At 39.3% G+C, this 19,701-nt stretch overlaps 1 protein-coding gene across 9 annotated transcripts in view; it reads right to left on the bottom strand.

Annotated features, from left to right (window-relative positions):
* ARFIP1 (ADP ribosylation factor interacting protein 1) overlaps nucleotides 1–19,701 on the bottom strand; it is a 138,426-nt gene that overhangs the window by 59,536 nt on the left and 59,189 nt on the right. For 7 of the 9 annotated variants that reach the window (XM_061383966.1, XM_061383964.1, XM_061383969.1 and 4 more), the window contains one exon: nucleotides 5,153–5,261. The exons of 1 other annotated variant lie outside the window; for it this stretch is intronic. In XM_061383966.1, the coding sequence (XP_061239950.1) occupies nucleotides 5,153–5,261 (109 nt within the window). Of the gene's footprint in view, nucleotides 1–5,152; nucleotides 5,262–19,701 lie in introns of those variants that run through there. One more of the 9 variants, XM_061383971.1, reaches the window with a different exon arrangement.

Genomic DNA, 19,701 nt, shown 5'->3' on the forward strand with positions numbered 1-19,701 from the left:
TTAAACAAAAACTCTATCTCTACTATTACATACAGAAGAGTTCAATAAACGATGACTACTATAATTCCATTTTGTGATAATCCCAGGAACAGAGAGCTCTGTTGTTCTGGCTATTACTGTTTATTAATCTTACATAAGAAATAATCCCATGATTTAACATGAGATATGTATAACATATATGTCACAAGTGATACAGAACTTTCCAAACTAAAGTAGCAAAAAGACATAGTGCTGAGATAAGTAGAGACCTTCAACTATTTGCTTTACTTTCAAGGGTTAATTGTTCTCTGTATCTTCAAATCTTTAAGTCAGACTAATTTAGTTACTAAAATCACTCACAAATAAGTAAATCATTCCAACAAAAATAATTCTTAAAACTCTAGGCTTTTGCTAATTGATGAAATTTGGAGAATTAGCTCAGCTTTCTCTCAACAGGAGAAGTCTAGGAATATGAATAATGTGTATGCAATGATCAAAACCCCACTAAAACAAAACTCAGATACCAAGAACAACTCATTCTTAAGAGTTTTGACTTACTCATGGTTTTCACTGTTATTCATTCTACCATGTATTTCTTGGGTAGATTTCAATATTTATTGTTACACTGAATTTAAGCACAATTTCTTCTAAATTTGCCCCAGAGATGGAAAAATAAATGGTAATAGGGTCCTTATAAAGTTATCATTCAGTTTTTCCCAGAAAGCTAACAGAGCCCCAACTCCTAACATTTTTTCATGAGACATATATCCTAAATTTCGTTCATTTAAAAAGGCTTTCTTATCTCTTCTTGCCATTCTCTGGAACTCTGCATTTGGTTGGGTATATATTTCCCTTTCTCTTCTGCCTTTCACTTCTCTTCTTTTCTAAGGTATTCTTAAGGCTTTCTCAGACAACCACTTTAATCTTCTTGCATTTCGTTTTCTTGGGGATACCCAACTGAATGAAGAGTTCCAGAGAATAGCAAGGAGACATAAGAAAGCCTTCCTCAGTGATCAGTGCAAAGAAATAGGGGAAAACAATAGAATGGGAAAGACTAGAGATCTCATCAAGAAAATCAGATACCAAGGGAATATTTCATGCAAAGATGGGCTCAATAAAGAACAGAAACAGTATGGATCTAACAGAGGCAGAAGAGATGGCAAGAATACACAGAACTATCATATCCTGAACAATCATGATGGTGTGGACACTCACCTAGAACTAGACATCCTGAAGTGTGAAGTCAAGTGGGCCTTAGGAAGCATTACTACGAACAAAGTTAGTGGAAGTGATGAATTCCAGCTGAGCTATTTCAAGTCCTAAAAGATGATGCTGTTAAAGTGCTGCACTCAATATGTGCAAATGTGGAAAACTCAGCAGTGGCCACAGGACCAGAAAAGGTCATTCCAATCCCAAAGAAGGGCAATACAAAAGAATGTTCAAACTACCACACAGTTGCAAGGTAGCAAGTACATTATTTGTACATAAAGTACATTATTTCACACACAAGCAAGGTAATGCTCAAAATCCTTCAAGCTAGGCTTCAACAGTATGTGAACTGGAATTTCTGGATGTAAAAGCTGGATTTAGAAAAGGCAGAGGAACCAGAGGCCAAATTACCAACATCCACTGGATCATAGAGAAAGCAAGGGAATTTAAGAAAAACAGCTATTTCTGTTTCATTGACTATGCTAGAAGTCTTTGACAGTGTGGATCACAACAAACTGTGGAAAATTCTTAAACAGATGTGAATACCAGACCACCTTACCTGTCTCCTGAGAAACCTGCATGCAGGACAAGAAGCAACAGTTAGAACCTTACATGGAAAAATGAACTGGTTTAAAATTGGGCAGGAAGTATGACAAGGCTGTATACTGTCACCCTGATTATTTAACTTATATGCAGAGTACATTATGTTAAATGCCAGACTGGAATGAATCACAAGCTGGAATCAAGACTGCGAGGAGAAATATCAACAACCTCAGATAAGCAGATGATACGACTCTAATGACAGAAAGTGAAGAAGAACTAAAGAGCCTCTTGATGAGGGTAAAAGAAGAGAGTGAAAAGCCTGGCTTAAAACTTAAAATTCAAAAAAGCAGACATATCACTTTGCCAACAAAGGTCCATATAGTCAAAGCTATGGTTTTTCCAGTGGTCATGTACAGATAGATGTGAGAGCTGGACATAAAGAAGGCTGAGCGCTGAAGAATTGTTGCTTTCGAATTGTGCTGGAAAAGACTCTTGAGAGTCCCTTGGACAGCAAGGAGACCAAACCAGGCAATCCTAAAGAAAATCAACCCTGAATATTCATTGGAAGGGCTGATTCTGAAACTGAAGCTCCAATACTTTGGCCACTTGATGTGAACAGCTAACTCAGAGGAAAAGACCCTGATGCTGGGAAAGGTTGAGGGCAGAAATAGAAGGGGGCAACAGAGGATGAGATGGTTGGATGGCATCACTGACTCAATGGACATGAGTTTGAGCAAAAATAGTGGAGGACAGGGAAGCCTGGAATGCTGCAGTTTATGGGGGTTGCAAAGAGCTGGACATGGCTTAGCAACTGAACAACAATAAGAACATATTCTAAATTTTAAACATGAGAAAATCACGTTCATTCTAATTTATGCATACATGCCTCAAAACAAGGACACTTAACTACAACTTTCCAGTAAATGCTTAACGAATCTGAGTATGACAGAATGATTATCTTTTAAACATACTGATTAACTATGTAGCTTGTTTTAAAAAGTGTTTTATAAAGTCAATTCAAAGAGACATAAATTACTGCCATTATCACAAAACACATTTTTTATTCCAATCTGAGGGACTACAATGGATCTATAAGCAAGTGAAACTGACTGGCACTTTCCTGTTCATGGACAACAGGTTACAATGCCAGCTGACTTTGATTATTGTATATACTATTCTGTTTAAGGGGGAAAGGATAAAACCAAATGTCAGCCAAATAATATCACTGAAAATCTTCAAATATCTTAATTGTAAAAGTCTTTTTTTTTTTTTAATTCTATGTTGACATTTAAACTTGGAAATTGGTGACCGGTTGGAAAATGATGTCACGCAAAGTGTGCCTTGTGTCTTCAAATGTTCATAATCTCAGGCAATCAGTCAACCTTCTCAAATTCAAAGTTATTCAAAGCCTAGAGAACACCACCACAATGCTATGCAATGACTACTGCGATACTGATGCATGTGTTGCCTTTCTATATCTTTATTTTTGTGAACATAAGAATGAAAAGGGTAAAAAAAAAAAGATGTCAGTAGAAAGTCCATTCGTTTTACAGCCTAGAGTAGAAGATAGTATACTGGATTACCCTAAATGCCTATTTCTAGGATCCATTTAGCAAGGAATATATTTTAAAATATAAGCTGTTTCTCACTATTGGCCATTAGTATAATAAAATATAGAATACTGCAAGAGGGCTACAGAGTACAAAGGCATGGAGATATTTTTTTCAACTTGTGAAATTATAATACAGTATTAAAAGATGCTTGGAAGAAAGATCCTTGGAAGAAAAGCTACGACCAAACCTAGACAGCATATTAAAAAGCAGAGCCATTACTTTACCAACTAGATCTGCATAGTTAAAGCTATGGTTTTCCAGTAGTCATGTATGGATGTGAGAGTTGGGCTATAAAGAAGGCTAAGCACCAAAGAACTGATGCTTTTGAACTGGAGAAGCATTGGAGAAGACTCTTGAGAGTCCCTTGGACTGCAAGGAGATCCAATCAGTCCATCCTAAAGGAAATCAACCCTGAATATTCATTGGAAGGACTGATGCTGAAGCTGAAGCTCCAATACTTTGGCCACCTGATGCAAAGTACTGACTCACTGGAAAAGACCCTGATGCTGAGAAAGATTGAAGGCAGGAGGAGAAGGGGACAACAGAGGATGAGATGGTTGGATGGCATCACCGACTTGACGGACCTGAGTCTGAGCAAGCTCCAGGAGTCGGTGATGAACAGGGAGGTCTGGCGTGCTGCAGTTCATGGGGTCGCAGAGTCGGACACAACTGAACAACTGAACTGAACTTAACGCAGTATTAAAATTAAAATACTTCATTGAACATCCAAGTATTGCTACTTTAACTAGAGCTCTGTCAAGAAAACAATCCAGTTTTACATCTACATGATTTTATTTTCTTTCACCTGTGTAAAGATGAAAAAATACCTAAAAAGGTTATTATAGGCAAGAGTATTTAAAAAGGAAGTGTTTTTCTTTATATTAAAAAAGAAAAAAAACACATACATGGAATGTATGCAGAAAAGAGCTAACATACTAGGTCTAACTATTTACCTTTGAAAAGACCAGTTTACAAAAGATTGGCCCTCAACTGGCATCTGAGAACTTTAATTTTGGAGTGATTCTCACCATTCCTGGAATTCTAAGACTTGCTCACTATGCCTAAACTGTTTATACAAACAATGTGGTTTATGCTTTCCTTCTGGGAGTCTGGAATCTGGCACATGCTAGGCAGAGGGTACCTATGTGGACAATCTCCAATAAGAACCCTAGGCACTAATTTATCTTCCTTGGTTAGCAACATTTCACATTTGTTGTCACAGCTCTGCTGGGAGAATTAAGCATGTCCTTTATGACTGGACTGGGAAAGGACCCCAACCTTTACCTCAGGCACCCTTGGCCTTTGCCGACTGTGCTCAGTATACTTCTGCTATCATCACAGTCTGGATTATGACTATACACTGAGTCCTGTTAGTCCTCTTTGAAAATTACTTTATTGGAGGGTGCTCTCAGGAGACCTCTGACACAGCATATATAGTGAGAAAAATAAAAGTTTCATTTTCTAATTGCTTTGAAATAAGAAATATGTATTTATACAAATCAATATTGACATAAATTTTGTGGTTACCACTAAAATAATTTAAATCTGCATTTTTGGTATAATTTTTGAGTTTTTCAGTATTTTAAAACCAATTTTCAAGCAGTAATCAGTGAAATTATGCACGCTAATCTGTTTATATAAAGACAACTATTAAAACAATTACTAAATTAAATTGAAGAGAAAAAGGATTATGTTTATAACCAGTGTTTTATCATGAAATCAAAGTTCTCAACTCTACTAAAGTTAGCATTTGGTGACCTTCTCCCATCTTCTATCCTGCTCATCTTTAAAAATAATGGGTTCCTTACCTTGAAATGATCCTGCTTCAATAACCCCCTCTTTGGTACTGTCAAAGCCATGAGATGTGATTTGCGTTTCTGAGAGACCAAGTCCAGCTGGTAATGAACGCTTCAAATCCTTAGCAACATTTGAATAAAAGAGAAAATCTTGTAAAAATCTCACACCACATAGCAGTTCAGCATAATTTTGTCCTTTTAATCACATGGTGAACTATTTTTCTCTCTACTGTGTAGTATTCCCTTATGCTGTCATGGTGGTCCAAGATGATGTATATCTGCAGCAAACTAAGCAAGGTTTGCTATAAGAGATACAGTGTACACCAAATATAAAATAGTTTCATTAGTTTAGACTTAAGCATCAGACAGATATTAAAATTCAATTTCAAATTTCGAATCTTCTGATACATAAGGAAAATCATTTCAAGGACAGAATTAAGATGACTAAAAAGTCATGTCTAATATTAAAAAGCTCAGTGATGTCTAATATCATCTTGATGAGCCTTTGGTGATGTTTAACATAAATCATTCACTTGCAGTATTAAGTTTCCCTCTGATTTGCAGGTTAGCTAGGTAAACAGGGCTTCAATCAGTGTAAGGAAAAGAAAATTTCTTGTGATTTATATTTATTTTAAATTACTGATATTTGCCAACCTAACTGCAATTAAGCTTGTAACTGTAATAAATACAATATTTGACATTCAGTCTTACAGTAAAAGAAAAGAGAGAAAGCCATGAAACACAGATTTCCAACTAAAAGTTCTTTCTTGCCTCTGGCTTGGATATGAGGAATTACCCAATTTTCATAATCAGTCTATGACTAGACTCTACTGGTTCTTCGTAACGATAAGTTAGTGATACACTAGAAGATGTCTTTGAAATTCTTCCTTAAGGCCCTATTCCACGACATATAATGTACAGCTAGAATCTGAAACTCCAGCAACCTTCATACAGGAACTTCTTTTCTGATTATCTAGTTTTATTTTTCTCATAGTGATTATCACTAACATATTCAATAAATATTTGTTGGACAAATAGGTAAATGAATTTGTTCAATAAACTAAGGGACTTATGACAACATCGCATAGATTAAGAAGTTGCAGGCTTCTCTGGTGGCTCAACATAAGGAATCCACCTGCCAACACAGAAGACACAGGCTTGACCGCTGATTTGGGAAGATCCCACATGCTGCAGAGCAGCTAAGCCCATGTGCCACAACTCCCAAGCCTGTGCGCTCAAGCCTGGGACCACCACCACTGAAGTCCGCAGGCCCCAGAGCCCGTGCCGCACAACCAGAGAGGCCGCCGCAGCGACAAGCCCATGCGCAGCAGCGAAGACCCAGCACACCCCCAAACAAACCGACAGGCTTGCTACAGCAATAAGCTCACTTTAAAATTTATTGAGTATCTGCTTATTCTTACTATGCTAGACTTGCTCGGCAGAGAAAAAGATAACACAAAGGAGAGACAAGATATATAAATATTAATATAAAAGTTGAACCTGGTGCCAAAGTAAAGACAATATCAGAAGAATCTGGAATAGGGGCTAAGTCCAGGAGAACCGAATAAGAAAAGAAAAAGTACTTCTTGAACTCTGAAATATAGAGGATTGATTTATTCATTCAATCAACATCTACTGAGCACCAAGTTCACGACAGTCACTGCTATGGATACTACACATGGAGCACTGCAGGAAACAGACCACCTCTGTCCATCAGACTCATCTGAGGTGTGACCGAAGGAGGAGACGGATAGTAAATGAATGCATCTCAGGTACAATGCACTACAGTAAAAATACCGGTGACCCTTGAAAAACACAGGTTTGAACTGTGTCACCTTATATGCATTTTTTTTTTCAATAAATATGCTTGTACTGCAGTACTACAAGATCCAAGGTGGTTGACTCCTCAGAGCTGAACTGTGGATACAGAGAACCAAAGGAAAAGTTATACAAAAATTTGACTGTAGGTAGACTGCTTGAACCCACAGTTCAAGTAGAAACTGTAATAAGTAGGAAGTTTAATTTTTTAAGGCAGGGTAAGAGGGTACTTCAGATTGATTATATTCTTTGCAGCCAAAGATGGAGAAGCTCTATACAGTCAGCAAAAACCAGACTGGGAGCTGACTGTGGCTCACATCATGAACTCCTAATTGAAGAAAGTGGGGAAAACCACTAGACCATTCAGGTATGACCTAAATGAAATCCCTTATGATTATACAGTGGAAGTGAGAAATAGATTTAAGGGACTAGATCTGATAGACAGAGTGCCTGATGAACTATGGACTGAGGTTCGTGACATTGTACAGGAGACAGGGATCAAGACCATCACCATGGAAAAGAAATGCAAAAAAGCAAAATGGCTGTCTGGGGAGGCCTTAAATAGCTGTGAAAAGAAGAGAAGTGAAAAGCAAAGGAGAAAAGGAAAGATATAAGCAGATGATTGCAGAGTTCCAAAGAATAGCAAGGAGAGATAAAAAAGCTTTCTTCAGCAATCAATGCAAAGAAATAGAGGAAAACAACAGAACAGGAAAGACTAGAGATCTCTTCAAGAAAATTAGAGATACCAAGGGAACATTTCATGCAAAGATGGGTCAATAAAGGACAGAAATGGTATGGACCTAACAGAAGCAGAAGATATTAAGAAGAGGTGGCAAGAATACACAGAAGAATTGTACAAAAAAGAGCTTCACAACCAAGATAATCATGATGGTATGATCACTCACCTAGAGCCAGACATCCTGGAATGTGAAGTCAAGTGGGCCTTAGAAAGCATCACTATGAACAAAGCTAGTGGTGGTGATGGAATTCCTGTTGAAAGATGATGCTGTGAAAGTGCTGCACTCAATATGCCAGCAAATTTGCAAAACTCAGCAGCGGCCATAGGACTGGAAAAGGTCAGTTTTCATTCCAATCCCAAAGAAAGGCAATGCCAAAGAATGCTCAAACTACTGCACAATTGCACTCATCTCACATGCTAGTAAAGTAATGCTCAAAATTCTCCAAGCCAGACTTCAGCAATACGTGAACTGTGAACTTCCAGATGTTCAAGCTTCTTTTAGAAAAGGCAGAGGAACCAGAGATCAAATTGCCAACATCCGCTGGATCATCGAAAAAGCAAGAGAGTTCCAGAAAAACATCTATTTCTGCTTTATTGACTATGCCAAAGCCTTTGACTGTGTGGATCACAATAAACTGTGGAAAATTCTGAGAGAGATGGGAATACCAGACCACCTGACCTGCCTCTTGAGAAACCTATATGCAGGTCAGGAAGCAACAGTTAGAACTGGACATGGAACAACCAGACTGGTTCCAAATAGGAAAAGGAGTATATCAAGGCTGTATATTGTCATCCTGCTTATTTAACTTATATGCAGAGTACATCATGAGAAATGCTGGGCTGGAAGAAGCACAAGCTGGAATCAAGATTGCCAGGAGATATATCAATAGCCTCAGATATGCAGATGACACCACCCTTATGGCAGAAAGTGAAGAGGAACTAAAAAGCCTCTTGATGAAAGTGAAACAGGAGAGTGAAAAAGCTGGCTTAAAGCTCAACATTCAGAAAAAGAAGATCATGGCATCTGGTCCCATCACTTCATGGGAAATAGATGGGGAAACAGTGGAAACAGTGTCAGACTTTATTTTTTGGGGCTCCAAAATCACTGCAGATGGTGACTGCAGCCATGAAATTAAAAGACGCTTACTCCTTAGAAGGAAAGTTATGACCAACCTAGATAGCATATTGAAAAGCAGAGACATTACTTTGCCAATAAAGGTCTGTCTAGTCAAGGCTATGGTTTTTCCAGTGGTCACGTATGGATGTGAGAGTTCACTATAAGGAAAGCTGAGCACCGAAGAACTGATGCTTTTGAACTGTGGTGTTGGAGAAGACTCTTGAGTGTCCCTTGGACTGCAAGGAGATCCAACCAGTCCATCCTAAAGGAGATCAGTCCTGCGTGTTCATTGGAAGGACTGATGCTGAAGCTGAAACTCCAATACTTTGGCGACCTCATGTGAAGAGCTGACTCATTGGAAAAGACTCTGATGCTGGGAGGGATTGGGGGCAGGAGGAGAAGGGGACGACAGAGGATGAGATGACTGGGTGGCATCACCAACTCGATGGACATGAGTTTGAGTGAACTCTGTAAGTTGCTGTTGGACAGGGAGGCCTAGTGTGCTGTTATTCATGGGGTCGCAAAGAGTCGGACACGACTGAGCAACTGAACTGATGAGGGATACAGAGTGACAAGCAAAGGGTGCTATTTTGGATGGGATATTCAGGGAAGGTCTATCCGAAGAGGTAAAATTTGTGCAGAATTCTGAACAAAATGAGAGACTGAGCCATGTGGCTCATGTGGGGAAAGAGCAGTGATGTAAAAGCTCATAATGATGCTCTGTTTCTTGACTAAATGATAGACACACAGTACCCATGGTACAATGAATTCACTTCACTGTCATAAAGTCTGCCCTTTTAAAGTGTGTAATTCTGTGGGGTCTGTATATTTACAGGTTGTGCAGACATCATTATCTAAGCATCTTCATCACCTTAAAAAGAAACTGTACCCATTAGAGGTCACTTCCCACTTCCACCTTTCCCCAGCTCTTCACCAACACTAATGCACTTTCTGTGTACTGCTTACTCTGGTTGTTAGTGTTGTTGTTCAGTCGTGGCCAACTCTTTGAGACCCCATGAACTGCAGCACACCAGGCCTCCCTGTCCATCACCAACTCCCGGAGCTTACTCAAACTCATGTCCATTGAGTTGGTGATGCCATCTAACCATCTCATCCTCTGTCGTCCCCTTCTCCTGCCTTCAATCTTTCCTAGCATCAGGCTCTTTTCCAATGGGTCAATTCTTCGCATCAGGTGGCCAAAGTATTGGAGCTGCAGCATCAGTTCTTCCAATGAATATTCAAGGTTGATTTCTTTAGGAATGAGTGGTTTGATGTTCCTGCTGTCCAAGGGACTCTCAAGAGTCTTCTCCAGCACAATTTGAAAGCATCAATTCTTCAGTGCTCAGCCTTCTTTACAGTCCAACTCTCACATCCGTACATGACTACTGGAAAAACGATAGCTTTGACCATACAGACCTTTGTGGGCAATGTGATGTCTCTGCTTTTTAATATGCTGTCTAGGTTTGTCATAGCTTTTCTTCCAAGGAGCAAGTGTCTTTTAATTTCATGGCTGCAGTTACCATCTGCAGTGATTCTGGAGCCCAAAACAATAAAGACTGTCACTGTTTCCACTGTTTTCCCATCTATCTGCCAGGAAGTGATGGGACTGGATGCCATGATCTTCGTTTTTTAAATGCTGAGTTTCAAGCCAGTTTTGGACATTATTCTATACTCCTGGCTAGGTCAGATAGTAACTCTATGTTTAACTTTTCAAGGAACTGTCAGAACTGTCTTCTGAAAGGGTTGTACCATTTCACATTCCCAAAAGCAATGTATGAAGGTTCTAATTTCTCCACATTTTCATCAATACTTGTTATTGTCTGTCTTTTTGATTATAGTCACTAGGCAGGTGTGAAGCAGTATCTTACTGAAGTGATGATTTTCATTTCCATGATGTCTAATGATGTTGAGCATCTTTACATGTGCTTATTTGCATTTGAATATCTCCCCTGGAGAAATGTCTAGTCAAATCTACTGCCCCGTTTTTAATTGGGGCATTTATCATTTCACTGATATAGATAAAAATCACTTATCAATGATATGACTTATATTTTTTCCCCACTTTGTTGGCTGTTCACTTTCTTCATGGTGTTCTTTTTGTGTGTGTGTGTGTGTGTGTTGTTGGATTCTGATTGCTAGAATTTTGTTAAGGATTTTTGCATCTATGTTCATCAGTGATATTGGCCTGTAGTTTTCTTTTTTTGTGGGATCTTTGTCAGGTTTTGGTATTAGGGTGATGGTGGCCTCATAGAATGAGTTTGGAAGTTTACCTTCCTCTGCAATTTTTTGGACGAGTTTGAGCAGGATAGGTGTTAGCTGTTCTCTAAATTTTTTGGTAGAATTCAGCTGTGAAGCCGTCTGGACCTGGGCTTTTGTTTGCTGGAAGATTCTTGATTACAGTTTCAATTTCCGTGCTTGTGATGGGTCTGTTAAGATTTTCTATTTCTTCCTGGTCCAGTTTTGGGAAGTTGTACTTTTCTAAGAATTTGTCCATTTCTTCCAAGTTGTCCATTTTATTGGCATATAATTGTTGATAGTAGTCTCTTATGATCCTTTGTATTTCTGTGTTGTCTGTTGTGATCTCTCCATTTTCATTTCTAATTTTATTGATTTGATTTTTCTCCCTTTGTTTCTTGATGAGTCTGGCTAATGGTTTGTCAATTTTATTTATCCTTTCAAAGAACCAGCTTTTGGCTTTGTTGATTTTTGCTATGGTCTCTTTTGTTTCTTTTGCATTTATTTCTGCTCTAATTTTTAAGATTTCTTTCCTTCTACTAACCCTGGGATTCTTCATTTCTTCCTTTTCTAGTTGCTTTAGGTGTAGAGTTAGGTTATTTATTTGACTTTTTTCTTGTTTCTTGAGGTGTGCCTGTATTGCTATGAACTTTCCCCTTAGGACTGCTTTTACTGTGTCCCACAGGTTTTGGGTTGTTGTGTTTTCATTTTCATTCGTTTCTATGCAAATTTTGATTTCTTTTTTGATTTCTTCTGTGATTTGTTGGTTATTCAGCAGCGTGTTGTTCAGCCTCCATATGTTGGAATTTTTAATAGTTTTTCTCCTGTAATTGAGATCTAATCTTACTGCATTGTGGTCAGAAAAGATGCTTGGAATGATTTCTATTTTTTTGAATTTACCAAGACTAGCTTTATGGCCCAGGATGTGATCTATCCTGGAGAAGGTTCCATGTGCGCTTGAGAAAAAGGTGAAATTCATTGTTTTGGGATGAAATGTCCTATAGCTATCAATTAAGTCTAACTGGTCTATTGTATCATTTAAAGTTTGTGTTTCCTTGTTAATTTTCTGTTTAGTTGATCTATCCATAGGTGTGAGTGGGGTATTAAAGTCTCCCACTATTATTGTGTTATTGTTAATTTCTCCTTTCATACTTGTTAGCATTTGTCTTACATACTGCGGTGCTCCCATGTTGGGTGCATATATATTTATAATTGTTATATCTTCTTCTTGGATTGATCCTTTGATCATTATGTAGTGACCTTCTTTGTCTCTTTTCACAGCCTTTGTTTTAAAGTCTAATTTATCTGATACGAGTATTGTGACTCCTGCTTTCTTTTGGTCCCTATTTGCATGGAAAATCTTTTTCCATGTCATGGTGTTCTTTGAAGCACAAAAGTTTTAAATTTTGATAAAGTCTGATTTACCTATTCATTCTTTTGTTGCTTATGATTTCGGCATCATATTTAAGAAACTAAAGTGCCTATTCCAAGGTTATAAAGATCCACCACTAAGTTTTTCTTCTAAGAGTTTTATACTTTTAGCTCTTACATTTAAGTCATAGATCCATTTTCAGTTAATTTCTAACTATGGTGAGAGTGATGGTGTGTGGTCTGCATTCAACTTCATTTTTCGCATGTGGATATCCAGTTGTCCCGGAACCATTTGTTTAAGACTATTCTTTCCACGGGCTTCCCAGGTGCCGCTAGTGGTAAGGAACCCACCTGCTAATTCAGGAGATGTAAGAGATGCAGGTTCAATTCCTGGGTCAGGAAGATGCCCTGGAGGAGGGTATGGCAACCCACTCTACTGCTCTTGCCTGGAGAACCTCATGGACAGGGGAGCCTGAAGAACTACAGTCCATGGGGTCACAAAGAGTCAGACACAACTGAAGAGACTTAGCATACACACATCCTTTCCACATTGAAAACTGTCTTGGCACCCTTGCTGAAACTCAACTGACCATAAATGTAGGGTCTATTTCTCTACTCTCAATCCTGTCCCACTGATCTGTACGTCATCCTTAAGTCAGTACCATATTGTTACGATTACTGTAGCTTTGTGGTAGTAAGTTTTGAAATCAGAAGTAATGAGTCCTACAACTCTGTTCTTCGTTTTCAATTCTCTGGGCATTCTGCATCCTTTGTGTTTACATCTGATCAGTTTGTCAATTTCTAAAATTAAAAAAAAAAGCCAGTTGCGATTCTGATAGAGACTGTGCTGAATCTGATCAATTTGGGGAGATTCCCATCTGATCCATGAACGTGAGATGCCCTTCCATTGATTTAGAACTTTTTTAACTTCCTTCCACGATGTTCTGTAGTTTTTGGGAAGATCTCACAGGCCACAGAGTATCTTGGCCTGCCTGCCCAAGAGCCCACGCTTCTCCAGAGCTCTAGAAGAGGCTACCACCGTAACAAGCCCCATGTGCTGCAACTGGAGAGAGGAGCCCCACTCATCGCAGCCAGAGAAAGCCTATGCCCAGGAACCAAGACCCAGCAGCAGTAACAAAGATAAAGAACAAAATTTTAAGAACATAAAAGAATATGGGCAAGATACCCAGTACATATTTTGGGGCACACAGTTGAAGTTAGCCATCGCGCTCCTCTGTTAAAATCATCTTTACAACTAATCAGTGCTATCAGTAATAATCACGACAGCAAACATTTCTCAAGAACTTACTATGTGCCAGGGATTGTTCTAAGCACTTTACATACAGTCGGTCCTCACTCTGCATGACAGGGCAAGATCAAGATTGTAAAAATATACAAGCAGGTCGAAACCATGCAAAGTGGTTAACGGGAAAAACCGATCATTCCATGAACTTCAAAAATTCATCTCCAAACTTTAAAGATTCTTTCCTTGCTTCTGTCTTTAAGTGAGCTTTCACTAAGTCCCTCTGGCTCCAATCTAGAGCCCCTCCAACAGTGCAGTAGTGCCAACAGACCGGTGGGGCAGCTATTTCCCTACAACTCGTTTAGGTCTGATCTGAGTTTCGCTCCTTCCACAGTTACCCTTTTATATTTCTTTGCTGCACTTCTGTCTTTGTTCACCCATCCCCTTTTGCTTATCCACTTCTGTAAAACATCACATGGGTTTATGAGCAAGATACAAGGTGATAACACAGCCACATGATTTGCTATCTGTGTATGAAATGAATAGCAAATACAGTGACCATCACCAAAAGACTGTGAAAGTGACATGATTACACAACAATCGTGATATGCATTGGTATTCACATGGCCATTTATAGTCTAAGTTTGTACTTTATACTGCTGCTGCTGCTGCTAAGTCGCTTCAGTCGCGTCCGACTCTATGCGACCCCAGAGACGGCAAGCCCACCAGGCTCCCCCGTCCCTGGGATTCTCCAGGCAAGAACACTGCAGTGGGGTGCCATTGCCTTCTCCATGTACTTTATACAATTACACTTAATACAATGTGGTGACAGCAATCTGAGCTGTGGTGTTGGGGACAGGCATTATTTAATTAAACCACAGCAACCAAAATTAGAAGGCGGCGATGGCACCCCACTCCAGTACTTTTGCCTGGAAAATCCCATGGATGGAGGAGCCTAGTAGGCTGCAGTCCATGGGGTCACAAAGAGTCAGACATGACTGAGTGACTTCACTTTCACTTTTCACTTTCCTGCCATCTATGGGGTCGCAGAGAGTCGGACACGACTGAAGCGACTTAGCAGCAGCAGCAGCAACCAAAATTAATGCATTTGGAACTATAAAAGGAAGAACTGCCTGAAATAACCTCATTTAGTAGTATTATCACTACTATTTTACAAATGGGAAAAAGGCCACACAGAAATAGGACTAAGCATCAGAAAACAATATTAATTAATCTATCATAAATGTAAATAGCTACCAGCAATTTATTAAAGACTCGGAATTTATTTTACCTAGTATGTTGTCTTTAAACAATTTAGTTAACAAATATCTTTTAAAACTCATTATTTCAGAATCTGCTCAAGTTTAAACATTCTCCACTTGTAATTTCCTACTGGTACAAAAGAGACAACAACTGTCATTCTACTTCACTTACATTCTAGTGTCACTTAAAATCTCTTGTCGCGGGACATCTTTTTCATCTGTGTAGTGTTTTGGGGGAGCACTTCGAATTAAAAACACACTTTACCCTCACTTTTACTTACTTCCTATTTTAAAACCAAATCTCTGAGTCTGTTCATTTTGCTGAATAAATCATCTTTACCTTCCCAGTTTATTTTTTAATATACTAATGTACTACATTAATGGTTTCTAGTTTTAAATATTAGTGATCCTTTTATTTGTATTAACGTTAAAACCACGTATCAAAAACCAGATAATCATCACTTACAAAATAAATAATGTCAAAGCACCAAGATATTTCTTAAACTTTGTGAATTTGGTTATTAAGGTCAATTATTTATAGAGTGGTTTCCCTAGATATTGCTTTGCTCCAAGTCTTGACAGCTTTTCAGCTCTCCATAAGTAAAAAAGTGATGAAGACATCTCTCAAAATATAAGGGATAAAAAACCATAAACAACATACAAAGGGGAAGAGAGGTCCAAGAGAGTTGTGTTTACTGTATTCTTAAAACTTAACTGAAAGAACTCTACTCATTTGAATCATTTGTCCTGTCACAAAATAGTGTGCAAATTCCCAAAAGAGAGATGCAGCAGTAGTAGCTGGGAAGAGAGGAGATAGTAACGGGTTCAATAGTAAGTTTGATGTACACCTCTCACCCCCTAAGTTTTCAGAAGTTACGGGATGCTTCCCTTTTGTCACGCGTGGTTTCTGGAAGAACAACTGCTAGCTGTCTGAGGATGTTATATTTCACTCAAACCCCTCCCAGTGGTCTCCCAAGGGTCCTTTACTCAACAAACAAAAAGTTCTTCCAGGAAAAAAGCCTCCTGTCCTGTAGTCCTGTATGTAAAACAGCTGTAACATCTGAAAACCACTATGGCTCCTTTGCTTAAATTGTTACTAACAGAAGGAGCCTAACCAAAGTGGTATGAACAGGTCCATTCAGAGTGTGAACAGAATTATCATTCTGATAGCTGTCTGACTGTTAAGTTGCTCCAACACAAAACGATATGCTCTATGAGAGAGGAATGCATGACCTGTGAGAAAACACTCAGTATTTTACGAGCTTGTTGAATGCTCTCTGTAAAATACATATTCTCTAAGTAATATAATTTAGCCCCATAGTTCACAAGAACTTTAAAATGTGTTTCTACATAACTCTTAAATTTTTAAAATGTCTCAGTGGTGAGGCTGTGACTACCTTGCTGCTGCTACTGCTGCTAAGTCGCTTTAGTCGTGTCCGACTCTGTGAGACCCCATAGACGGCAGCCCACCAGGCTCCACCATCCCTGGGATTCTCCAGGCAAGAACACTGGAGTGGGTTGCCATTTCCTTCTCCAATGCATGAAAGTGAAAAGTGAAAGTGAAGTCGCTCAGTCGTGTCTGACTCCTAGCAACCCCACGGACTGCAGCCTACCAGGCTCCTCTGTCCATGGGATTTTCCAGGCAAGAGTACTGGAGTGGGGTGCCACTGCCTTCTCCATGTGACTACCTTAGTAATTTTTAAAATAGCTGCTACTGCATTTCCTTCTATAGTTTCCAGAATATACTTGGGAGACAATGAGCCTATTTGCAACCAACAATGTAAAATCCTTACTTTGCAATTTTATATTGCTCACATTCAACTCAAGGTTTAAGTCTCTGCAAAGTCATGCTTAACACCTGAACAATAAAACAGTATAAACCTGAAGTTAACTTTCTATTCAAGCTACTAGGATAATACTATATAATACTGGAGTATTTAATAGTTTTTAAAAATAAATCTTCAAACAATTAAAATATAATGCTTTCGTCAAAAAAAGTTTCACATATAGTTTCTTTTCAAAGGACATAAATTAATACTTGTAGTTACAGCTTCCATAAAAGCTGTGAGGGGGTGGCTCATTTTCAACCAAAATGACTTGCTTCTATTTGCATATTTTAACAGAGGTAAGAATAAGTATGAGGTTAAAAATGTAACCTTATAATTTAGCATAGTAATCTACTTTTGAACTAAAGTTAGTGCAAAATTAACAAAAAACCAAATGTTTGGCAAATTTGCTTTAAAATACACATCCTTAATAAGACGCACAACACTACAAAGAAGCAGAACTAGAGATTTATTAATGAGAATTCCCTTTCTACTCAGAGAGAGAAAGAAAAAGCTTAAGAGGGAGGAGTTTGCTAGGCATGCATCGTAAGCACCAACCATGTGTACGGATTCTCCAAGCAGTCTATAAACTACAGACTCTCTTCCCCCTAGTTTCCCCACGCTGCATCTTCCCAGTTTTCCTCCTATCTGCATCTTTAAAAATGGCTTGGGGTCTTTTACAGGCTCTAGTTTCTCTCCGGAGAGCAAAGTCCAAAGTCTCACTCTGCTTCTTCCCGTGGTGACCCAATTGAAACGTCTCCCTTCTCTCTAGTCTTGTCAGCCTTGAAATGGATTCCCTGAACAGTAGGCAGAAACAACTTTCTAAAATGCAAATGCCACAGGCCCTTCAAGTTTTTACATCATTTTAGGTAAAGTCTGAAGTCCTCCACTTTTAGGTAAAGTCAGAACCTCCACATGGTTCTGAGGTTTTACAGAACCTTATCCCTACTTACCTCTTCAGTCACACTTCGCACACCTCTGCCCCCATATTCCCCACTCCAATAATGGTGAATTTTCAATTCTATGGTCTCCTATTGATGGGATTATTCTTTATCCTTCTTGGTCTGGTTAATTCGTCCTTTAGATTTGGCTTGGAGAGCAGTTCCCTAGTCATTAATATCCTTTCTCTCACACCATGCCATACTAGGCCAAGAACATCACCTCTCACACAGCATCAACAGTATTTGTCTGTATTCTCTCTTCCTGAAGACAGCAAGATCCCTAAGACCATCTATCTTATTCCTTTTTGGCATTAATAGCATTTAGCAGATATGTAATACTAATACTTATTTAATTTTCTCAATTGCAGAGACATTACTTTGCCAACAAAGGTCTATGTAGTCAAGGCTATGGTTTTTCCAGTGCTCATGTATGGATGTGAGAGTTGGACTGTGAAGAAGGCTGAGCGCCAAAGAATTGATGCTTTTGAACTGTGGTGTTGGAGAAGACTCTTGAGAGTCCCTTGGACTGCAAGGAGATCCAACCAGTCCATTCTGAAGGAGATCAGCCCTGGGATTTCTTTGGAAGGAATGATACTAAAGCTGAAAGTCCAGTACTTTGGCCACCTCACTCGAAGAGTTGACTCATTAGAAAAGACTCTGATGCTGGGAGGGATTGGAGGCAGGAGGAGAAGGGGACGACAGAGGATGAGATGGCTGGATGGCATCACTGCCTCGATGGACGTGAGTCTCAGTGAACTCCGGGAGTTGGTGATGGACAGGGAGGCCTGGTGTGCTGCGATTCATGGGGTCACAAAGAGTCAGACACGACTGAGCGACTGAACTGAACTGACACATCTTATCTCATTCTTCAAAACAGATAAAACCTTCCAAAGCATTTATAAAATTTCAAAAGAAACAGCTTGAAAATTTTGTGTTAAATACTCTATGAACTCTGGTAATGTAAAATCGCCTTTTGTTGTTTTCATAGTTAGCTACTTATAAGGAGTATCTGCCAGAAGCAAAGCTGTGGTTCACCAGACTTCCACACTCCCCCTTAGCCTCCTCATGGTGTCCTCTCTGACAATTACACTGGGTCAAAGAGGGCTACTCTCCAACATTCTGTTTATCAAGTGGGCAGAGGGAGGGGCAGCATTTTCTCAGCTCTCCACGGTAAACTACCAGTTCTCAAACGTTAGCTTGGGTAAGAATCATCTGAGAAAACTACTAAAAACGCAGCTTTTCTTAGCCGCCTGCTGTAGTTCTTGTTAAGTTGGAGTGTGGAGCCCAGGAGTCAGAATTTCAAACAAGTAAGCCAGATGACTCTGCTGCAGGGACTCCTCTGTCTTTGTCCTGAGGAACTCTGCCACAGGGAACCGCTTTCTGTCCTTGTGCAGCTCACTTCCACCCCTCACCGCCCTGTGGATGGCCAAACGACTCCACTCGGTCACCTACCTTCTTCTCAGCCAGTCCAGGGCCCCGACACACCCAGGTTTTCCGTTCTGTCCACAACTCCTACTATTATCCTGGGTGTTCCCAACGTTTTGCACACTACATTGGACACACTTTCAGGGAATGATTCTATGTTCAGTCTGCAATCCTTCCAAAGTGATATATAAGGCATCTGAGTTTTCATAGCTCATCAAAAACATTCTACTAAGGTACATACAGCATGTAGTATGTTGCGTTTTTTTAAAAATATAAGTTGTGAAATACTTGAAATAAAGTCTACTGCATGAGCCCGTCTACCTACACTGATGTAGAATGATGTGCTGTAGTAATAACAGTCTGTAAAGATGTATAATTTTTTCCCCCTCAGTATGCTTGTAGGAAGGGTAAGGTAGATTGATTCAGATTTGGTGATATGTGGTTAGACAAGGGGCCAAAAAAGTGTAATGACAGATAAAAAAATATACTCAACTAATACAGTACACCCAACCTACACTTACATCTCAGCTACAACGCCTTTCATCTTTCACGCCAGTTCTACTTATGCAACTGGGACTCCCAGA

Source organism: Bos javanicus, chromosome 17 (assembly GCF_032452875.1).
Source record: "Bos javanicus breed banteng chromosome 17, ARS-OSU_banteng_1.0, whole genome shotgun sequence".
Taxonomy (NCBI): domain Eukaryota; kingdom Metazoa; phylum Chordata; class Mammalia; order Artiodactyla; family Bovidae; genus Bos; species Bos javanicus.